At 42.7% G+C, this 21008-nt stretch overlaps 1 protein-coding gene across 4 annotated transcripts in view; it reads right to left on the bottom strand.

Moving 5' to 3' along the window:
- The window catches only part of sv2ca (synaptic vesicle glycoprotein 2Ca), a 171884-nt gene that overhangs the window by 28102 nt on the left and 122774 nt on the right, over positions 1–21008 (bottom strand). For all 4 annotated transcript variants that reach the window (XM_080189311.1, XM_080189312.1, XM_080189310.1 and 1 more), the window contains exons 6-9: positions 10770–10903; positions 9289–9378; positions 4095–4205; positions 803–891 (exon numbers count right to left, since the gene is read on the bottom strand). In XM_080189311.1, the coding sequence (XP_080045437.1) occupies positions 803–891; positions 4095–4205; positions 9289–9378; positions 10770–10903 (424 nt within the window). The remainder of the gene's footprint in view (positions 1–802; positions 892–4094; positions 4206–9288; positions 9379–10769; positions 10904–21008) is intronic.

The following is a 21008-nucleotide window of genomic DNA, read 5'->3' as shown; positions in this document are numbered from 1 at the left end:
TCGTTGGAGTTTAGAAGGATAAGGGGGGATCTTATAGAGACGTATAAGATAATGAAGAGGATGGATAGGGTAGAGGTAGAGAGATTTTTCCCGCTCAGAGAGGACAGCAGGACTAGAGGGCACAGCCTCAAGATAAGGGGAGGGGGGGTGCAGTTTAGGATGGAGTTGAGGAGGAACTTCTTCACTCAAAGGGTGGTGAATCTCTGGAATTCTCTGCCCGTTGAAGTGGTGGAGGCTACCTCGCTAAATATATTTAAGACATGGGTAGATAGGTTTTTGGTAGGCAAGGGAATTAAGGGTTATGGGGAGAAAGCGGGAAAGTGGAACTGATCCACTTCAGATCAGCCATGATCTTATTGAATGGCGGGGCAGGTTCGAAGGGCTAGATGATCTACTCCTGCTCCTATTTCTTATGTTCTTATGTAGCGAAAGCAGATATGATAGCGAGTTTTAAGAAGCATCTGGACAAATACATGAATAGGATGGGAATAGAGGGATATGGTCCCCGGAAGGGTAGGGAGGTTTAGTTCAGTCGGGCAGCATGGTCAGTGCAGGCTTGGAGGGCCAAAGGGCCTGTTCCTGTGCTGTAATTTTCTTTGTTCTTTGACTCATGAAAAAACATTTTGAAATGCTGCTAATAAACTATACGTCCTGCTTCACCTGTGTGGATATTCATAATAATCACACTGTTGGCCAGGACTTTATTTACTATTTGATACAAGCAATTGAACATCATGTAATGATAAAGAAGTTTGTCACAGTGAAGCTGTGTTTAATAGTTTAAATCTGTAGGAAGACTTACCCAAACGACAAGGTTGCCCAAACTGTAATCAGCATAATGGTGTTTTTCTTGACGGGATAGTCAAAGCATCGCATGAATGTCATCCAAATCTGAAAAAACAGACAATGCATACCATAATCTACTTAATTATACTCTAGGTTCCTAACATTAGGGGCAGAAGAGGAACTGATAGTAAAGGGGATGAATCCACCAGTTAACCCACTGGAAACCTGATTCAGTGCCAAGGCAGCATGGAGTTAGGTGGCAAGTATATGGAGATATGTCGCAGATCAACAATGCTCTCATCCTCATGCCTAACACAAGACTCCTGAAACAAGTCCTCTACTCAGAGCTTTGACACGGCAAGCGAGCCCCAGGAAGGCAAAGGAAATGCTTCAAGGTCGCCCAAAAAACTTCCTTGAAAAAGAGCCATACATCCCCACTGACACCTGGAAATCCCTGACCCAAAAGCACCTGAAGTGGAGGATAAACATCCGGGAAGGAGCTGAACACGCCGAGAGCAAGAGAAGCGTCGAAAAAGGAGCGCCATGGCAACTCATGGCTCCAACCACCATCTGCCCTACCCGTGACAGAGACTGTCAGTCACACACTGGATTCCTCAGTCACCTGAGAATCTGGGGATAGGACCTGGGTGGGATTGTAGTTGGTGCAGACACGATGGGCTGAATTGTCTCCTCCTGCACTGTCGGATTCTTTGATTCTAACTCATTTTTAGTGTGGAAGCAAGTCACCCTCAACTCCGAGGGAGCACCTGAGAAGAGGTTTGATGTAGCCGTAATGTTTGTCTGAATAGGGGGAGATGAGACATGATTGGAATTGGGTTTTGGGGCCAATTGATATTAATGGAGTGGGCCACCATTATCCATCATGCCTCCATTGAAAAGACATCATTTGAACAAATATGAACATCAGGCTGCTTGCTATGCTGGAAGCCCGGAGGAAAGACCTCAGAGTGGGAACTGGGCATTGGGGAGATGGGATATTTGGGAGTCAGGTAATTATTTCTGGTCCTCCTCCTGGCTACAAGGCAACTCCTTTAATTTCTTTTAGACCTGTCTGTTGGTGGAAGTTGCCAGAATCTTTACCAGAGCAGTGTAAGCTCCTATTCCACTCTGCAATGTCAAATTTAGCAGAAGGAGCCCAAAGCAGGTGTTAAAAATGGCTACGTGCGTAAGAGGTCAAATGCCTCTTTTAAGCAGCTACGAGAAATGCCTGAAACATCACCTGAGCTCTTTCAGGTGTGGGTCAACATGGGGCATTTTACAACCATAAAGTGGGCAAAATGAGGTTGAGCATCTATTCTTGTGTTTTAACCAGTTCAGATAAAAGCTGAAGTCCCAAAATCTGGATTAGTGGCAGATTAAAGTCTCTGACTAAAACATAAATTTCCACAACACGAAATGGCATAAGAAAATATATATATTTAAAATACTGGTTTTCTTTCAGAATCAATGAATAATTATACCCTATGACAAGAATCCCAGCATCTGTTTTTTTAGCATGGCCGATGAGGAGCTGGTGCTAAACTATACATCCCATTGATTAGCTGTGCCACATTTTTCCCCAAGCCCTGGCACTCTCCCTCTGCCAATGGCATTCCTTACAAAATTAGTTAAAAATGCCAAAATATAACAAATCTTTTTAAAACCAGGCTCAAGTTACCAGCAATAGTACTCAATGATACCCATGATGGAAAATGTCTTTGTTCCTCCCCACCCCAAGCCCACTTCCTGTGATAAACACAGGTCATTATTACCACAGTGAGATTTCATTAAAATTAGCCACATCTGACCACACAATAGGAAAAGAAAAATATAAGGACACTGTTATGCCAAAGATAATAAGCTCCGATTGCCAAACCTATAATTAAAATAAGAAATTAAGTAGTTTACATAAGATAAATAAATGAAATATTACCAGTGGATTTTCTGTTAGTGACACATGAGTGGAGTATCTGACAATGAAACTTTGAACATATCATTAAAGTTAATCCTCTGTGGCATTGCTCTCAAGTCAAAATTAGGAACATGTGTCTCCCTCTCTGTAACTAGGTGTCTCTGCTTGTCTTTCAGCTTCCATCTGTCTTACTTGTCTTATTTGATCTCTCTCCCTCTGATGTTAAGCTTCTTATATCCCACTGGTGAAAACCAAAAGTCAATCTTCGCTGAGTTTAACACTTCATTACAAAATGAGACATCGTACAACCCACAAGTGGGCAGTTTTCAGGTTTGAGACGGGCAATTTTATACCCACTCATGAATATGTGTGATACACGGCAAGCAGTGATTTGATAGAGGCATCCATTAGCCCACAGGATAGCTTTGATGCATCTTATTTTGTAATCACGCTTGCATGGTGAGCAGATGGCTCGGGCCACATTTATGAGATTGCCAATAAGGTCAATCTCGTAGCATGCAGAGCTCGAGGAATTGCAACACAAATATTGATCAGCGAAGGTAGGCTTATGGTGGACAGCAGTAGACAACCCAGGAGTGGATTTCTCCACCAGCACATTGAGAAACGGGAGTTCATTAAACTGCATCCTTTTAAAGGAGAAATTGAGCGTGTAAAAGCATGTAAGTAAATTCTTACAGCCACAGATTTAAATATAGCAAATGTGTCATCTATGTATCAGAAATGTGTAAGTGCTGGTTAGAATATGTTGGTCCTAGCGGGAACCCATGGTAACACCCTCTATTTGGGCCTCTTTAAAGCTGAATTCAGCTATGTGAGTTGCCAAGTTTAGAAGTTCAATGAATACAGATTTAGAACATAGTGATGGGTCTAGATGACCATGATATAGTGATGTGGCACACATGTAAATAGTTTTATTGAGTGGCAAATTAATGTAAAGGCTTGCAATGTGGAATATGCACTGCTGTTGATATGTAGGTCACAGACATTGCACCCTTTTGAATAAACTAAAGCATAGGAGGCAATAGTTCCCTGGTGAATTCACCATGACAATGTCTTGATGAACCAGAGTTGACTGCCTCCAATCAGTATAATTTATTGTTCCCTTTAAAGTTTGGTATTCTTGCACCAGTCCTGATGATTACAAAATGAAAAGCTTCAACAACTTATGTCTCTTTTCAACAAAAGCTCAGGAATTCATCATTTCAACTTACTGTCTGAACAGAACCATTGGTTTTGATATTTCATTACAAGATTAGTCTACATTAAATATGAGTTCCACAAATCAGTGGTGAAATATTCTTTTCTGGTATATGGGTATCATGTATCACTGAGGAGAAAGATATATTTCCAAACTGAATCAGAGTTGTTTACTTACACCGTACAGTTCAGTCTTGATTCGAACAAGCCACCTCATATACCAAGTGCCCGTGTCTGTCTGTATCTCTATCAGTTCATCGATCAGTTTGGGAGTCTTGATTCTATTGACCTGTGAAGATAAGAGTTGATAAATAAAACTCGATTCATTATATCATTTCTGTTAAATACATTTTCAAGCTATCTTTCCTTGTTTATCAGAAGGTAAATGTGCCGCTGATAATCAAACTTGCTTTGAGTAGCTCCATCAGTAATTCCAGCTCTTGAACCTGAGCCGGCATACTAAACTTTTCACCCACCTAATTTGTTCCGCCAATGATCCCGAGTAATTTTAGGTGGCACAGTGGTTAGCACTGCTGCCTCACAACTCCAGAGACCCGGGTTCAATTCCGGCCTTGGGTGACCGTCTATGCAGAATTTGCACATTTTCCCCGTGTGTGCGCAGGTTTCCTCCGAGTGCTCCAAAAGTGTGTCAGTTAGATGGATTAGCCATGGGAAATATATGAGGCTGCAGGGAGAGGGCCTGGGTAAGATACTTTGTCGGAGAGTCAGTGCAGACTCGATAGGCTGAATGGCCTCCTCTGCACCACAGGGATTCGATGAAATAATGGCCCACAATTTCCTGGGGTGGGGCACCTCACATCATGCCTCTCGCATTAGAAATTTCTCTTCACTGATCAAATTGAATTTATTGGACTGGATTTTTGTCTCAGATTCCCAATCCTGATGCTGGGTTGAATTCCAAGTTGGAACCCTGAGATGCCGGTGACAGGGAGCAGAAAACGATTTTGGTGGAGGCAGTAAATCAGGTGACATCCCCAGTTGCCCCATCCATCAAAGGGTGGCGGGTGGTCTCCTCGAGCTGGAAGGCCGAATAGAGCTGCCTCCCAACTGGTCGAAGGCTTCTAACAGGTGCCTCAATGAACAACTTCAGTGGACTAATTGTTTACTCAGCACTGGCGATGATAGCTGTAAACCCCCGCTACTCTGGGCCTGCCTCATTGAAAACTCAACCCTTTAACTGCCACACAATGATCATTAAACAGAGGCCTATGAAACATCTTAGACCATGGTGAATGATGAAAACCCCATTGGCTACCTTGTCTCCTTAAACAATCATAGAATTGAATCCCTACAGTGCGGAAGGAGGCCATTCAGCCCATCGAGTCTGCCCTGATCCCAATCTCATCCAGGCCCTATTCCTGTAACCCTACATATTTGCCCTGCTAATCCGCCTGACATTAGAGTCAATTTAGCATGGCCAACCCACCTAACCCACACATCTTTGCAGTGTGGGAGGAAACCGGAGTACCCGGAGAAAACCCATGCAGACATGGGGAGAATGTGCAAACTCCACACAGACCCTAAGGTATTACAAGACCCTAACTGAAAGGCTCCTTATATGATTAAGTATTGGTCCTGACTGTGGAGTTTAATTTGCTTTAACAATGCAAGTGCAGCATTTCTTGAATCTCCCTGGAAGATTGATGGTGACCTCCTGCCATCATCAGACCACTCCATCCAACCCAATCCATCACTCAAACCAACATCCATTGACTCTGTCTACATTTTCCACTGCTTGGGAAAGCAGCCAGCATAATCAAGGACCCCACGCACCCTGGACATTCTCTCTTCCACCATCATCCATCAGGAAAAAGATACAAAAGTCTGAAATCATGAACCAACTGACTCAAGAACAGCTTCCCTGCTGCCATCAGATGTTTGAATGAACCTACGTCGCATTACGTTGATCCTTCTCTACACCCTAGCTATAACTATAACACCCCATTCTGCCCTCTCTCCTTTCCTTCCCTATTTATAGCATGCTTTGTCAGTACAGTGTGCAAGAAACAATACTTTTCACTGTATACTAGTACATGTGACAATAATAAATCAAGTTAAGTCAAATCAAACACCAATGACATTGTGCAGATTAAATATAAAGTAAATTCCAGCCCATTTTTTGATAGGCTCTCACTGTGGTTTACATCTATGTCATGGAACCTGCCTCGGGGGTCTGGAAAATAACTTCTACTGGCTTCAGGAGTGGGACATAATTCAGGAGGAATTATCACGACTGTCAGCTTCCGACTGCCCCACCCCCAACCCCACACTCTCTCCATTAGTCACCTGATGGTGCACAGCCTTCCCACCGTAAACTAGAAAGTAGAAGAGGCTTTTTACTAAACTGATTGCTCGTCAAGAACCATCCAATCAAAGTTCAATTGATTTTTTTCTAAAAACAATTGTTTTTAAAGCACTTATAATTTTTCTCCTGGGTTGCTCACAGCAGTGCCCTAGAGATTAATCTTTAATTCTGAGAGATTGCATGGCAATGCTTGGGGGTGGCTGATAATTGCATATCTGAAGAGGAAGGACAATACTTAGTAAGATTTTAAATTTCCAGCCTACATTTGTTTCTGCTCTATGGCATTAAATCACCATTACCTTCTCCCTTTCCTCAGATACTATTCCCAAGAATATCAGACAAAGCATCTTTAATTTCCTCTCTTGGTTGTTAAATGGCAGTTGACACAAGGTAGACTTTCGCCTACACCTCAGGAGTCCCGAGAGAATTTTAAGTAAATCACGTTACCATTCTAATAAACATGGGAAAGAACGTCCAGAAATACTGCACACAACTGAAAGCAAGCTACTCGCAGCTCCTTTCCAAGATTCACTGTCCTTTTCTCCTCAGTTTAACGATTCTGAATTAGTCCTTTCTGGAAAGTGCAGCCGGAGCAAAGTCATACCCTTTCACCACTCAAGCAATTTGAAAGATTTCCGTTAGTACCTATGGTAATGGAAGCTTTGGCCTCCTCTCTTCCCAAACATGGTGCAGAGAAACTGGACGCTGAAAACTAACCCTGTGCCAAAACGGATAGGCCTCAGATACTGGGCCTTGGGCCTTGTTTACATGAATCTGACAATCTGTATTCACCCTGGAGTCCCCCATCAGTTCAATGGAGAAATGGATTCCATTACAACACACTGCACTGGCATCACTAACAGTTAATGATATAAGTGTTCCATTGTCAAATGTGAAGCTATTATGATGAGTTGTAAAAGCACATCCTCACTGCCCTTCAACATTTTGAATTTCTTTCTTTGGGTTTTTATGGACTTACATTATTTTTCCTCTAACCAAGTGAAAGAATGTTAACAGAATTCAGCTTACAACACAGAGAGAGGCCACTCAGCCCCTTGTTCCTGTGCTGGCTCTTCATGTCACAACCCCTCTCCCAGAGGGTAAACATCCTTTCAGTACATCCTACATGCTTCAGTAAGATCACCTCTCATTCTTCTAAACTCTAATGGATACAGGCCAACCTTTCCTCCGATATAACCACCCATTACACCCTGCAAAATTCCACCATCTGCTGCGGTGGGATTCAAACCCAGGTCCCCACAACATGAGCTGAGTTTCTGGATTAATAGTCTAGTGAGAATACCACTAGGCCATCGCCTCCACTATTATCCACAATATTCCAGATGAGACCTAACCAGTGATTTATAAGGTCCTAAAATTATCTCTGATTTTATGTTCAACATCTTTATTATGAATCCAAGTAACTTATATGCTTTTTATCTAACCTGATCAATCTGCTCTGCTGCTCTGTTATTTTTTAAAGATTTGTGTACCTCTCTGCTTGGCCTTGGAGGGAGTGCAGAGGAGGTTTACTAGGCTGATACCGGAGTTGAGGGGGTTGAACAATGAGGAGAGGCTGAATAAACTAGGCTTGTACTCGTTAGAGTTTAGAAGAATGAGGGGAGATCTCATTGAGACGTATAAGATGATGAATGGGATGGATAGGATAGAGGTGGAGAGGCTCTTCCCGCTCAGAAAGGACAGTAGGACTAGGGGGCACAGCCTCAAGATAAAGGGGGGGCGGTTGAGGAGGAACTTCTTCACTCAAAGGGTGGTGAATCTCTGGAATTCTCTGCCCGTTGAGGTGGTGGAGGCTGCCTTGCTAAATATTTTTAAGACACGGGTTGATGGGTTTTTGATAAGCGAGGGGATTAAGGGTTATGGGGAGAGGGCGGGAATGTGGAACTGAGCCACAACAGATCAGCCATGATCTTATTGAATGGCGGGGCAGGCTCAGAGGGCTAGATGGCCTACTCCTGCTCCTATTTCTTATGTTCTTATATATCGTACCATTTATAGTAATACTGTCCTTCCATATTAAATTATTTAAAAGTTCATGAATTTACCCTTCTCTGAATTTAACTCCATCTACCATCCCCCTTACAATTCAACAATCCTGTCCATGTTTTGTACCAACCATCCTCATGGCCAAGCTTTGTATAATTTGGTAACTTTATAATGTTGCTCCTGACACCCAGGTCTAGGTTGTTTAAAAAATTTAAAAGAGTGATGGACCCAGAATTAACTCCTGGGGGAAGCACTGCGCAGTCCGAAAACCATGCACCCACCAGCACGATCTGCTTCCAGTCACTGAACCAATTCCATATCCATACCTTAACTTTCCCCTTAACTCCATGACTCTCCACTTCATAATTTCCTGTCTGCTACTTTGATGAATGCCTTCAAAAATCCATATATACAAGGCAGGAACATAGGAATTAGGAGCAAAAGTATGCAATTCAGCCCCACAAGCCAGCTCTGCCATTCCATACGATCATGGCTGATCTCCATCTCATCCTAACTCCACTTCCCTGCCTTTTCCCTGTAGTCCTTTATCCTGCTTTTGATCAAATATTTATCTATCTCTTTCTTGAATCCATTGATTGATTCTGCATCCACTGCACTCTGGAGCAGTGAGTTCCATAGATTCACAATCTTCTGAGAGAAGTAGTTTTTCCTTATCTCTGCCTTGAGCCTCTACAACTATGAGCTCTTGGCTCCTGTTGATGGGGACCAGTTGGAATTCCCACTGGTGGGGGCTTCTCCCTGTGGCGGGGCAGAGACACTAACGAGCCTGGAGTCTACCATCCCGGGCTTGTTAATCATATTGAAAGTGGAATTTCATTATGATAATCAGCCTCACACTGATTTCTGGCACAAGGCTGAAAACATTGCCTGGAAGACTTGCAATCAGCCAGACACTGGTCTCATTCCAGGCCCCCCCACAGATGACTGCTTGCTGTACTGCTCGAACTGCTCATTCTGTCCTACATTCACTAAGCCAAGCTCATCTTTTATCCTTGAACTCTTCATCACTGACACTTACAGTGAACACTTTCTCCGGCTGTCCCCGTGCTCTCATGTTGGTGTCGTGGATTTGCTTCAGAATCATCCAGGCCTCATCATGTTTCCCCACCTAAAACAACAAAATCAAAGACAGTTTCAGAAGTACTAATCTTCTAATTGTACTGATTAAATTCAGGAGATCTTTGTCAATCCACGGTATTGATTCACTCATGGTATGTGGGCATAACTTGCAAGGTCTACAATTACTACCTATCCCTAATTGCCCTTGAGAAGGTGATAGTAATCCACTTCCTTTAACCATTGCACGTGGAGTAGACACATCAACAGAGCTATGAGGGAGTTCCGGGAGTTGGAACCAGCAACAGTGAAGGTACAGTGATATAGTTCCAAGTCAGGATGGTGCATAACTTAAAGCGGAACTTGCAGGTTCCCATGTATCTGCTGCCTTTGTTGTTCTAGAGATTGTAGGTTTGGAAGGTGCTATAGAAGGATATTTGGCAAATTGCTGCAATGCGTCTTGTAGATAATACAAACTGCTGCCACAATGTGTCGACAATGAAGGGAGCGAATGTTCTTATAGAGGTCTATAAAATAATGAAGGTCATAGATAAGGTAGATAGTCAACATCTTTTCCCAAAGGTAGAGGAGTCTAAAATTAGAGGGCGTTGGTTTAAGGTGAGAGGGGAGAGATACAAAAGGGTCCAGAGGGGCAATTTTTTCACACAGATAATGGTGTCTGGAATGAGCTGCCAGAGATAGTAGTAAGGGTAGATACAATTTTGTCTTCTAAAAAGCTTTTAAACAGTTCTGTGGGTAAGATGAGTATAGAGGGATATGGACCAAATGTGGGAAATCGGGACTAGCTCAGTGGTAAAAAGGGCAGCATGTTCAAGTTGGATCAAAGGGCCTGTTTCCATGCTGTAAACCACTATGATTCTATAAGGCAACTCAGCACCACCATCTCAAGGGCAACAAGGAACAGGCAATGAATGTAGGTCCAGCCAGCGATGCCCACATCCTGTAAATTAACATTTTTAAAAAATTAAGCAATTGCTTTGCTGGAAAGATGAATGATGGTAGCTTTGGGCCTAATTGTTGTTCCCTACATGGTAAAGTGGCTTTCTGACGCTTCTGATTTCATGCATAAATATAGCCATTAAATGGATGTGCAGCACCTTCAGGAGAGGAGGAGAGGAAGAAAGAAAATTAGAAAGAAATTGAAAATAGGGGGCAAGATCTTCTTCTGGCAGTTCACGCAGGTGAGATCTTCCGGTCCCACTGATGGTACACCCCCACTGTGGGATTCATGCCAGTGTTGGGTGGATTCAACAGGAAATCCCACTGACAGCAACGGGGCTAGAGGATCCCGCGGGGAGGCCTGAGAATCTCTCCCAATTACTTTTCTATAACTGTTCCTGAGGAAAACGTATCACAGGTTGTCAGTGATTTTAAAGAAAATCTCGGGAAATATGGGCTTTTGCCCTCTTTCAAGTACCTTACCTCCAGCAGGAACCTGGGACTCTCAGGCATAAACGTGAGTGCAACAACAGAGGAGACACAGGGAAGAGCGCAGACCACGACAAACACTCGCCAGCTGTGGAACTGGTATGCAGAGCCCATACTGAAACTCCAACCTGGACAAGAAAAGTACACATTCTTACAACTTCAGTTTTACCAATCCATATCATTCAGCAGTTCTCACTCCATTAACCAGCTACAGCTGTATCCACAAATCCAAATGGTTCATAACTCTTTTGGGCATTTTACCACTTGCGTGTCATAAATAAATGGGATTGTTCACAATATGGAGGGCCATCCAGAGATTGGTGAAAGTGTATGAAGCATCTTCTTTGTACAGGAGCCCCTGGACATTTAATGTGATGTTACGATACATTTGCCACCAAGTACAGTGTTATATTTCTGCTGGCAAAGCAAGTTACTATTCATTGTATTTAAACAGCTTTGATTAGTTGGCATCAGTTTATTAAAAGACACAGGGTGGAATTCTCCCATTAGATCATCAGACATAGAAGCAGAAGTAGGCCTTTCAGCCCATCGAGTCTGCTCCATCATTCAATGAGATCATGACTAACCTCACTGAAGTTGATGTGATAATCCTCAACTCCATCTTCCCACCTTGTCCCTGTAACCTTTGAGTTCCTTACTGACTCTAATACACAGCAGCAGAATACTGCGCCCCTGTTTATCAACATCATCTCACACACACACACACACACACACACACACACACACACACACACACACACACACACACACACACACACACACACACACACACACACACACACACACACACACCCCACCCCAGTTGAATGCTACCAAATGTACCATTACTGTCAATAAATGCTAGCCTAGCCAGCGACAACCATGGATAGTAATCCAAGCCAGCGATTTAACCTTGGGTCCCTGGTGTTGTGAGGCAGCGGTGCTAACCACTGTGTCACTGTGCTGCCCATGTGGTGGCGCGGTCTTGTCTGACCTTCTACTTCAACACCATTTTCCTGCAGTATTCCTGTACCACTTAATGTTTTACTGTGTAGAAATCTCTCAGTCTCAGTCTTGAACGTACTCAGTGAGTGAGCCTCCACAGCCCTGTGGGAAAAGAATTAAAAAGATCCACCACCTACTGAGTGAAGAAATTCCTCCTCATCCTAGTCCTCAGTGGCTTGCCCCCTATTCTGAGACGGTGTCCCCAGTTCTAGATCCACCCCCTCAGCCAAGGGAAACTTCTTCCTGCATTCATTGTGTTGGTCTTATAAGGATTTGAGTGAGATCAAAGGCCCAGTCTATTTTATCTTTTTTCACAGGACAGTCCCTCCATTTGTTGAACTCCTTCTATGGCAAGTATATCTTTCCTTAGGGAAGGAGACCAAAACTATACACAATACCCCAGGTGCAGCCTGACCATGAGTCTTGAAGTAAGATGTCTTTATTCTGCCTTAAAAATACTCAATGACCCCACTCCAACACTCTCTGGAGCAGAGAGTTCCACAGACTCACAACCCTCTTGAGAGAAAAAAAATCTCCTCATTGCGATCTTAAATGGGAGACCCATTATATTAAAACTGAATCCCTCTAGTTTTATTCTCTCCCACTAGGGGAGCGAGACGAAACTGCTCACAATACTCCAGGCACAGTCTCACCATGGCTCTTGCAGGAAGATGTCTTTATTACAATACTCAAATCCTCTCACCAATTAAGAAGTACTCTGTGAGTGGGGTTTTCCAGCCCTGTTTCAGTGGGTCTCCCTACGGAAGATGTATCGAGCCAGCCAGAAGTCCATTGACTTTGGCTGAACCAGGAGATCCTGCTGGAGAACAGGGCCGGAAAATTCCGGCCCGTATTTGTGTTTTTTCTACCGAAGTGGATAATCTCACATTTCTTCGCATTGCATTTGTCCACTCACTCTCCAAATCCCCTTGAAGCATCTTTGTATTTTCCTTACAACTCACAATTTCACCTAGTTTTGTGTCATCTGCAAACTTGCAAATATTACACTGAATCCCCACATCCACAACATTAATGTATATTGTGAATAGTGGGACCCGAGCACTGAATCCTGCGGTACCCCACTAATCTCACAGCCTGTTAACCTGAAACTAACCCATTTATTTCTATTCTCTGCTTTCTCTCCATTAACCAGTTTTCAATCCATGCCAGTATATCTCCCCCAATCCATCCTATGTGCTCTAATTTTGTTTACTAACCTCTTAGGCAGGATTTTCAGGATGCACTCGCCCCAAAAGTGGAAAATCCCTTTCTAGATCAACAGACCTTCACATTGTCCGTTCCCCCCACCCCGCTATGACTCCCGTGGCAGGTGGGATAGGAGAATTCCCCCCTTGTCTGGGACCTTATCAATAGCTTTCTGAAAATCCAGATATTACACACCTACCAGTTTCCCCTGATCTATTCTGCTTGTTACATCCTCAGTTTGTTAAACATGATTTCCCCTTTATAAAGCCATGTTGTCTTTGCTCATCCTGCCATGATTTTCTACTGTCCTGTTATCATATCTTTTATTATAGATTCCAGCATTTTCCCTACTACTGATGTCAGGTTAACAAGTCCGTTGCTCCATTATTGGCTTATGAGGAGAGACTGAGTAGACTGGGACTATACTCATTGGAATTTAGAAGAATGAACTTATAGAAACACATAAAATTATGAAGGGAGTAGGTAAGAAAGAAGCAGAGAAGTTGTTTCCACTGGCGGGTGAAACTAGAAGTGGGGAGCATAGCTTCAGAATAAGGGGGGGCAGGTTTAGGACTGAGTTGAGGAAAAACTTCTTCACCTAAAGGGTTATGAATCTGTGGAACTCCCTGCCCATTGAAGCAGTTGAGGCTACCTCTCTCAATGTTTTTAAGGCAAAGATAAATAGATTTTTGAACAGTAAAGGAATTAAGGATTATGGATCTGGCGGGTAAGTGGAGCTGAATCACGAAAACATCATCCATGATCTTATTGAATGGCCGAGCAGGCTTGAGGGGCCAGATGGCCTACTCCTGCTCCTAGTTCTTATGTTTTCTCCCTCTGTCCTTTTTTAGTGGGATTATATCTGGTGCCTTGCAATGTGCAGGAACCATTCCAGGATTTTGAAAGATCACCACCAATGCATCTATTATCTTTACCGCCCCATTTTCAACACTCGGAGGTGTAAATCATCAGTTCTAGATGATTTATCTACTTTAGGTTCCATTAAATTTTCTATTTTTTTAACTAACATTAATAGCTTGCAGTTCCTCATTTACACTAGCCCTTCCATTCTCCATTATTTCTGTCACATTTTTAGTATTTTTCTCCCTGAAGACAGATGCAAAGCATTTGTTTAGTTACTCTGCCCATTATAAGTTCATTACTTATTCCCCATTATAAGTTCTGCTGATTCTTCTTGTAATAGTCCCACAATTGTCTTTGCTAATCATTCCCTTTTTATACACCTATAGAAGATTTTACAATCTGTTTTTATACTTTCTCTCATATTCTATTTTCTCTTTCTTAATCTTTTTCTTTGTCCTCCTTTGCAGTATTCTAAAATGCTTCCAATCCTCTGGCTTACTTTTTTTTCGCAACTTAACATGCTTTTCCTTTGATCTAATATCATCCTTGATTGATTTATTAAGCCGCAATTGGAGCACTTTCCTTGTTGGGTGTTTGTTTATTAAAGGAATGGATTTTTGCTGTAAACTATGTATTAGTTCTTTAAATGTTAGCCATTGTCTACCTACCATCGTACCTTTCAACATAGTTTCCTAATCCATCATAGCCAATTTTCCCCTTGTACATTTTTGCATGAGTCTTGAGTCACAGAAAGCTAACATAGTAGGTACAGAAAGCAATTAAGAAGGCAAATGGCATGTTGGCTTTATTGCAAGAGGATTTGAGTAAAGGAGTAAAGACATCTTACTACAAAAATCTTGGTGATAGTGCACCTGGAGTATTGTGTGCAAGTTTGATCTTTTTACTGAAGGAAAAATAACTTGCCATTGAGCGAGTGCAGCAAAGGTTCACCAACATGGACTACAGATAGTTGAGGTGCCAGCTCTGACTCATGTGACATTTCATACATCACCTTGCTAACCTCACAATAACCCATTTTGCCTAACTCTGTTTCCCGTCAGCTAACCAATCCTCCATCCATGTTACTATGTCATCCCCTACAGCATGATCCACCCTTCAATGGATGTGTGAGGATATCAAAAGACAGATGAGTGTGACATACCATCATAACAGATCTCCTGGTAGATCAGGAGATCTGGTGGAGCAGCAGCAGGAGTTCCCTCCGCACCTTATATTGCATTGCTTCACCCACAGCCAAGATGAGTAGTTGATAGAATGGATACATTCACTCCATCCCTGCACTCATGGCTAGGATTGTCACCGCTCCATGAAAGTTCCTAACTATAATATACAGAAGCAGCAATATTGATCACTAGTGGAATGAGTGTGCTAAAGAGATTGGGACATCTAATAACTGAGTCATCAGATAAGTGAAAGACAAGACTGTGGCACCAAAGGCAGTCTAGCTCTGCTAATTCTTATCCTATAAAATCCTGACCAGGCACCCAAATGACTGCTGGCAATTTTGTACAGCAATCTCATTGAATTGTCTTTTGTTTGGGAATCAGATTATGCGATGGGGTCAAAGGTGGTGACTTCATGCACGTGTTTTCTTGACATGCTTCCATTGGTGGTTTTCGTCTTCCATTTTCCCCTTTTTATTTATTTTTTCTCCTAACCTTATGGGTCACCTCGCTATTTGCTAACTACTGCCAGCCCCTCCCATAGCAGGGGTTCCTGCACATAATTTTTCACCACCCACCTTGAGTTGTTTCCTGCTTCTTTTCCCTGGAACTCCACCCCAGGTCTCTAGGAAATATGCTGTCATATTATTTAGGTGGAACATTTTTAAGTAACACTAAATACTGTGGGAGAAATACCTGTAAATTAGTTGAATTTTTTTGAGCTTTAAAATTTCTGGTTCTCATTCTAAAAATCCATGTGTTAAATTACTTGGTAATAGTATCAGCCTGCCTCAATGAAATTATATGTATAGCTGGATGATAATAGTCATTTAAGTGTGTACAACTGTTGTGCCAATCTTCCGTCTACACTCCCGCTGCCTCAGAAAAGCAGCCAGCATATTCAAGGACACCCAGCACTCCAGACATACTCCTTTCCACCTTCTGCCATTGGGAAAATTATACAAAAGCCTGAGAACACATACACAAGAACGGTTCCTTCCCTGTTGCCATCAGACTTCTGAATGGGCCTACCATTTATTAAGCCGATCTTTCTCTACCCACTATCTGTGACTGTAACACTATATTCTGCACCCTGTCCTTTCCTTCTCCCCTATGTACTCTACGAATGATATCATTTGTCTGTATAGTGCACATGAAACAGTACTTCTGACTGTATCTTAATACATGTGACAATAATAAATCAATTCAAATCGAGGGTGGGGGGAAGACGCAATACATACTATCTGTACAAGAGAAATAGAAGTGCATTCTTCACCCATGAAACTTGATAATTCCAATACAACTCCCCCAACCCCTCATCTAGCCAAGGACACTAAGGGCAATTCCAACAGCTCTCCTGCCACATAGCTAATATCAGTTAACTCAGCTCAAACCAGGAACTGAATCTGGAATCTTCTTACCAACTGCATCGTCAGGGGAGCGATCCTTTTTAAAATAGGATCTGCATAGTCGAAAAGTAAGGAAAATGTTAATTTGGTCTGTGAAAGAACGTTCTGTACATTGATCTGCAGAGAGCGGTGACACATTAACTGCAAGGGCACTTAAAGGTGTTCTCTCATCTGATTGTCTGTCAGCCAACTCTGTGAAGCTTTGACTACAGTCGCACAGGGGAGGATGGCTGGTTCCGCAGTGGCGCAGTCGACAGAATGACTAAGAAGTCAGTTCCTCACTGCTGGTCAACAGACCGACTCCAAATATGTTGAGTAATGTATTGAAATGACACAATGCCTTTGAACTGATAATATGGCATGGTCTGAACAGTGATTGCTTCAGATTGAAAGTCATGAGTTCGCTTTGTCTCTAACTCCTTTTTTGGTCACAATCCAATCATTCCTAGCAGGAGTGCAAATGTATGATCATCAAGGGCAAGTTGGGATGGGCGATAAATGCTGGCCAGCCAGCAACTCCCATATCTCATGATTAAAAAAATGGTGGGACCATGATCAAACCCTTCATAGTTTTGATGTTGACTCCCTCACACCATTTGCTGCTGGAATCCTCCATCAAGTTTTAGCTCTCTTTGCTGACCTTTCATCTTCTACCAACTGCAGTTAGTCCAAACCTTAATTATCCGATCTTGCACCAAGCCCTGTTTGTCAGTAACTTCTGTCTTCATTGATTTACATTAGTTCTCCGTCCCAAATCATATTTACATTTCTGTTTTAATGGGCTCTTGGGACTAAAAGGATCAACGGACATGGGGGGGGGGGAGGGATCAGGATATTGAATTTGACAATCAGCTTTGATCAAAATGAATGGCGGAGCATGCTTGAAGGGCTGAATGGCCTACTCCTGCTTCTACTTTCCATGTTTCTTCCACTGAATTCACTGGAAAAGAAAACTTTTGTGGGGTGTAAAATGGACTTGCCGATCCATTGGGTGGAATTTGCCGGTCACGCTCGACCCGAAACCAGAAAATCCCGCCTGAAATCAAAGGACCTTTCCATGGTCCGCCCTTCGCCCGCTACAATTCCTGTGATGGGCGGAATAGGAAAATTTGCCTCATCATTACTTGTGTTGTGCTACTGCACAAGACTAATGTCACTCCATGATGTTACTGAAACCCTTCAAGTGGGTAAATGTATATTTGGGGAGCAGGACCATGTTCTGATTAACCCTCTCTGATGATATTAAACAAATAAACCTTTAAAAGCCTTTTTGAATTAACTGAGTAAAACATGACTATAAGTCAAACAGTATTCAGGCTGTAATTGCTAAGTCACATTAATCAATAAAAGACGTCAATAAGCCTGCAGTGAGGGGTGCATTGTGGTTTCGTTCATTCCCATTACAGTAATTGTTAATGGACATGCTTGTTGATGTAAGGTGGAGGAACCACATCCGTCTCCCTCATGATAGTAACAAAAGCCAGGACCCAAAGATTTACTGGTCTTGTCAAGGTAACTTTATTCCCAAATGAAATGAGGACTGCAGCACAGGGTTAAACATCACTGTAGCATTTTGCAAGTGCTGCAGCATGTATATACTTGGCTAGTCATTAATCTTCAGTCTAGCCCCGAGTTCCTGCGGTGTCACAGATTGTTAAAGCCATTGGTTAGTCTGTATCCAGGGAGCAATTTCCATGGACCAGTGCACAGAACAGAACTCGAGTCGCCCCAGAGACAGCCTGAGCATTCCTTTCGCTCAATATCACCTTCTCACTCTACTGATTACCCAAAATGACCAAATGAATCACTGCGACAGGGAGGCCTGCAGTACGTGAGGCGCGGGTCTGACCAAATACTTCATTAGAGGCAAACCAGACGAATTGTAATGTATCTCAGCCTTTTCTCTCAATTTCTTTTTCTCCAAATTATCTCTTCTTTCTTCATTTTCCAAATGCGTTCATTCCCTTTCTGGAACGTACATCCCCAGGGCCCTCTTGGCTATTATTCGCTTGTGAGTTTTGAAAATATGTTCCAGCCGGCTATCCAACTATGAAAGCATCACTGCCAAACGCAACCCTGGCTTCATCGCACATTGCCACAGTGATCAGGATTGGGAAATCCAATTCATTTTCTTTTCCCTCAACAAGGGGCGTTGCGAGTACAATGACATCCTTACCACTGTGGTCAACAAACTCAGTACATACTGGAGAGAGAGCAGCGGGAATCAAACATAGAATCATAGAATCTACAGTACTGAAGTAGGTCGTTCGGCCCATCAGGTCTGCACTAGCAACAATCCCACCTAGGTCTCATCTCCATAACCCCACATATTTACAATCCTAGACCCCCCCAACCCTAATGGGCAATTTAGCATGGCCAATCAAGCTAACCTTACATCTTTGGATTGTGGAAGCAAACTGGAGCACCAGGAGGAAACCCACGCAGACATGGGGAGATCGTGCAAACTCCACACAGACAGTGACCCAAGCTGGGAATCGAATGCTGGTCCCTGGCACTGTGAGGCAGCAGTGTTGAGCACTGTGCCACTGTGATACTGTTATTCATTATGATTGTTGATCAAACTTAATAAAACAGAAATTTTAAAATAAAAGCAGATACCAGGGCAACTTCTGTGAAGTTTGAAGTCATTGAGAAAGAGGACTGGCTCGGTCTAGAGGTTCAGGCATTATGCTCTGCAAGTCAACTTGGGGCTGGGGAATGTGTGATGAATAACTAGACATCCAGAGGACTTTATACAGCGTTATATAAATGATAGCCCTTTTTCTTCCATGGTGGGAGATGTGAGCACTTTGGACTTCTTCACCCTTTCTGGTGGCAGGGTGAAGCAACTGTTAAATGTAAATTTATGAGTAAGATTCATTAAGTTAAAGGTTATTTATTAATATCACAAGTAGGCTTACATTAACACTGCAACAAAGTTACTGTGGAAATTCGGCACCTGTTTGGGCACACAGAGGGAGAAGTTAGCATGACCAGTGCATCTAACTAGCGCGTCTTTCGGACTGTGGGAGGAAACCGGAGTACCTGGAGGAAACCCACGCAGACAATGGGGAGAACGTGCAGACTCTGCACAGACAGTGACCCAAGCCAGGAATTGAACCCGGGTCCCTAGCACTGTGAGGCAGCAATGCTAAACATTATGCCACCATGCCTCCCAGAAAGCAGCATATGTATGTACAGCACAGTGACAGGCTATTCGGCTCTTTACTTTTGGGCTGACCAACAAGTACCATCCAGCTGAAGCACACAATCTCCTTCAATGGTGTCTCAGGATCACCTGAAGATAAATTAAAGAGACAAGTATCCCAAAACCCAATGTAAAAGTAATGCTGAATTATATGTTAAAAGGTTGTAATCAGCAAGGCAGTAAAGATACAAAACTCATTATGATGCTCACCAAATTGTGCACAAATGGGAACCTATGAAATGTCGTATTAGAGAACAGAAACAGTCTTAGGGCACTAAGGGTTAACATTTCAGCTGATTCCCAGAAAATCTCATTATGTGGATTATGGTACATAATTGACTTCACTGCAAGGCTGACTGAGTCAGCAGCCCTTGAGATTTATGCTGACACATAGCTGCAAGAGTCCTTGATCAGCGGCGTAACTCTATGCCTTAACAACCCCGCGCCCTGGCCTGCACGCAGCTATTTGAATTATTTTTGCACATCCCCACTGAATTTGCTATAGAAATAGTGTGGACAGGACACAGTCCCACAGCACGCAGCAACAATCACACTGATAAAGGTTCCAGTCTGAAAGCAAAGGATCAATGACAAGTCTTCAAGATTTATCCTTTACAGAGTGATACAGGATACCGATCGATAGAACTCAATCAGGTCAGAAACCTTTCCTGAAACAAAGGTTACGGAAAGACCAACTTGCTTTTTACCGAATTCCAGCAATAATCATCCATTTAATTGTTGTACTCAGTCTATTAAAACTCCACTGGTGTTCATTTTAATCAGTCGTAGATACAAACCTTTTGTTTTGTTTGGTGTGTGCATGCATGCCTACATGCATGTGTATGTATATCTTTGTGTGTGTACATGTGTGTCTGTGTGTATGTCTATCTGTGTGTACATATGTCTGTGTGCATGTGTGTATGCATGTCTATGTGCATGCATGAATGTATGTGTGTATGTATGTCTTGAGTGTGTGTTTGTGTGTATATCTGTGTGTGTGTATATCTGTCTGTGTCTTTGTGTGTGTATGTGTGTACATGTGTCTGTGTGCATGTATGTGTATGTTTATGTGTGTGTACATATGTCTGTGAGCATGTATGTGTGTGTTTGTGTGTGTATGTCTGTCTGTGTGTATGTATGTTTGTGTGTGTATGTTTGTATATATGTCTGTGTGTGTCTGCATGTGTGTGTATGTGTTTATATACATGCCTGTGTTGTGTCTGCATGTGTGTGTGTCTGTGTTTGCGTATGTATGTCTGTATGTGTGTACATATCTGTATGTGTATGTGTGTTTGTATGTACGTGTGTTTGTGTGTGCGTGTGTTTGTGTATGTATGTCTGCGTGAATGTGTGTTTG

The sequence above is a fragment of the Carcharhinus amblyrhynchos genome, chromosome 5, assembly GCF_965287045.1.
Source record: "Carcharhinus amblyrhynchos chromosome 5, sCarAmb.v2.hapA, whole genome shotgun sequence".
NCBI classification, from domain to species: Eukaryota; Metazoa; Chordata; class Chondrichthyes; order Carcharhiniformes; family Carcharhinidae; genus Carcharhinus; species Carcharhinus amblyrhynchos.
The sequence above is the reverse complement of the archived record's forward strand: the minus strand, read 5'-3'. Positions and strand labels throughout refer to the sequence as shown.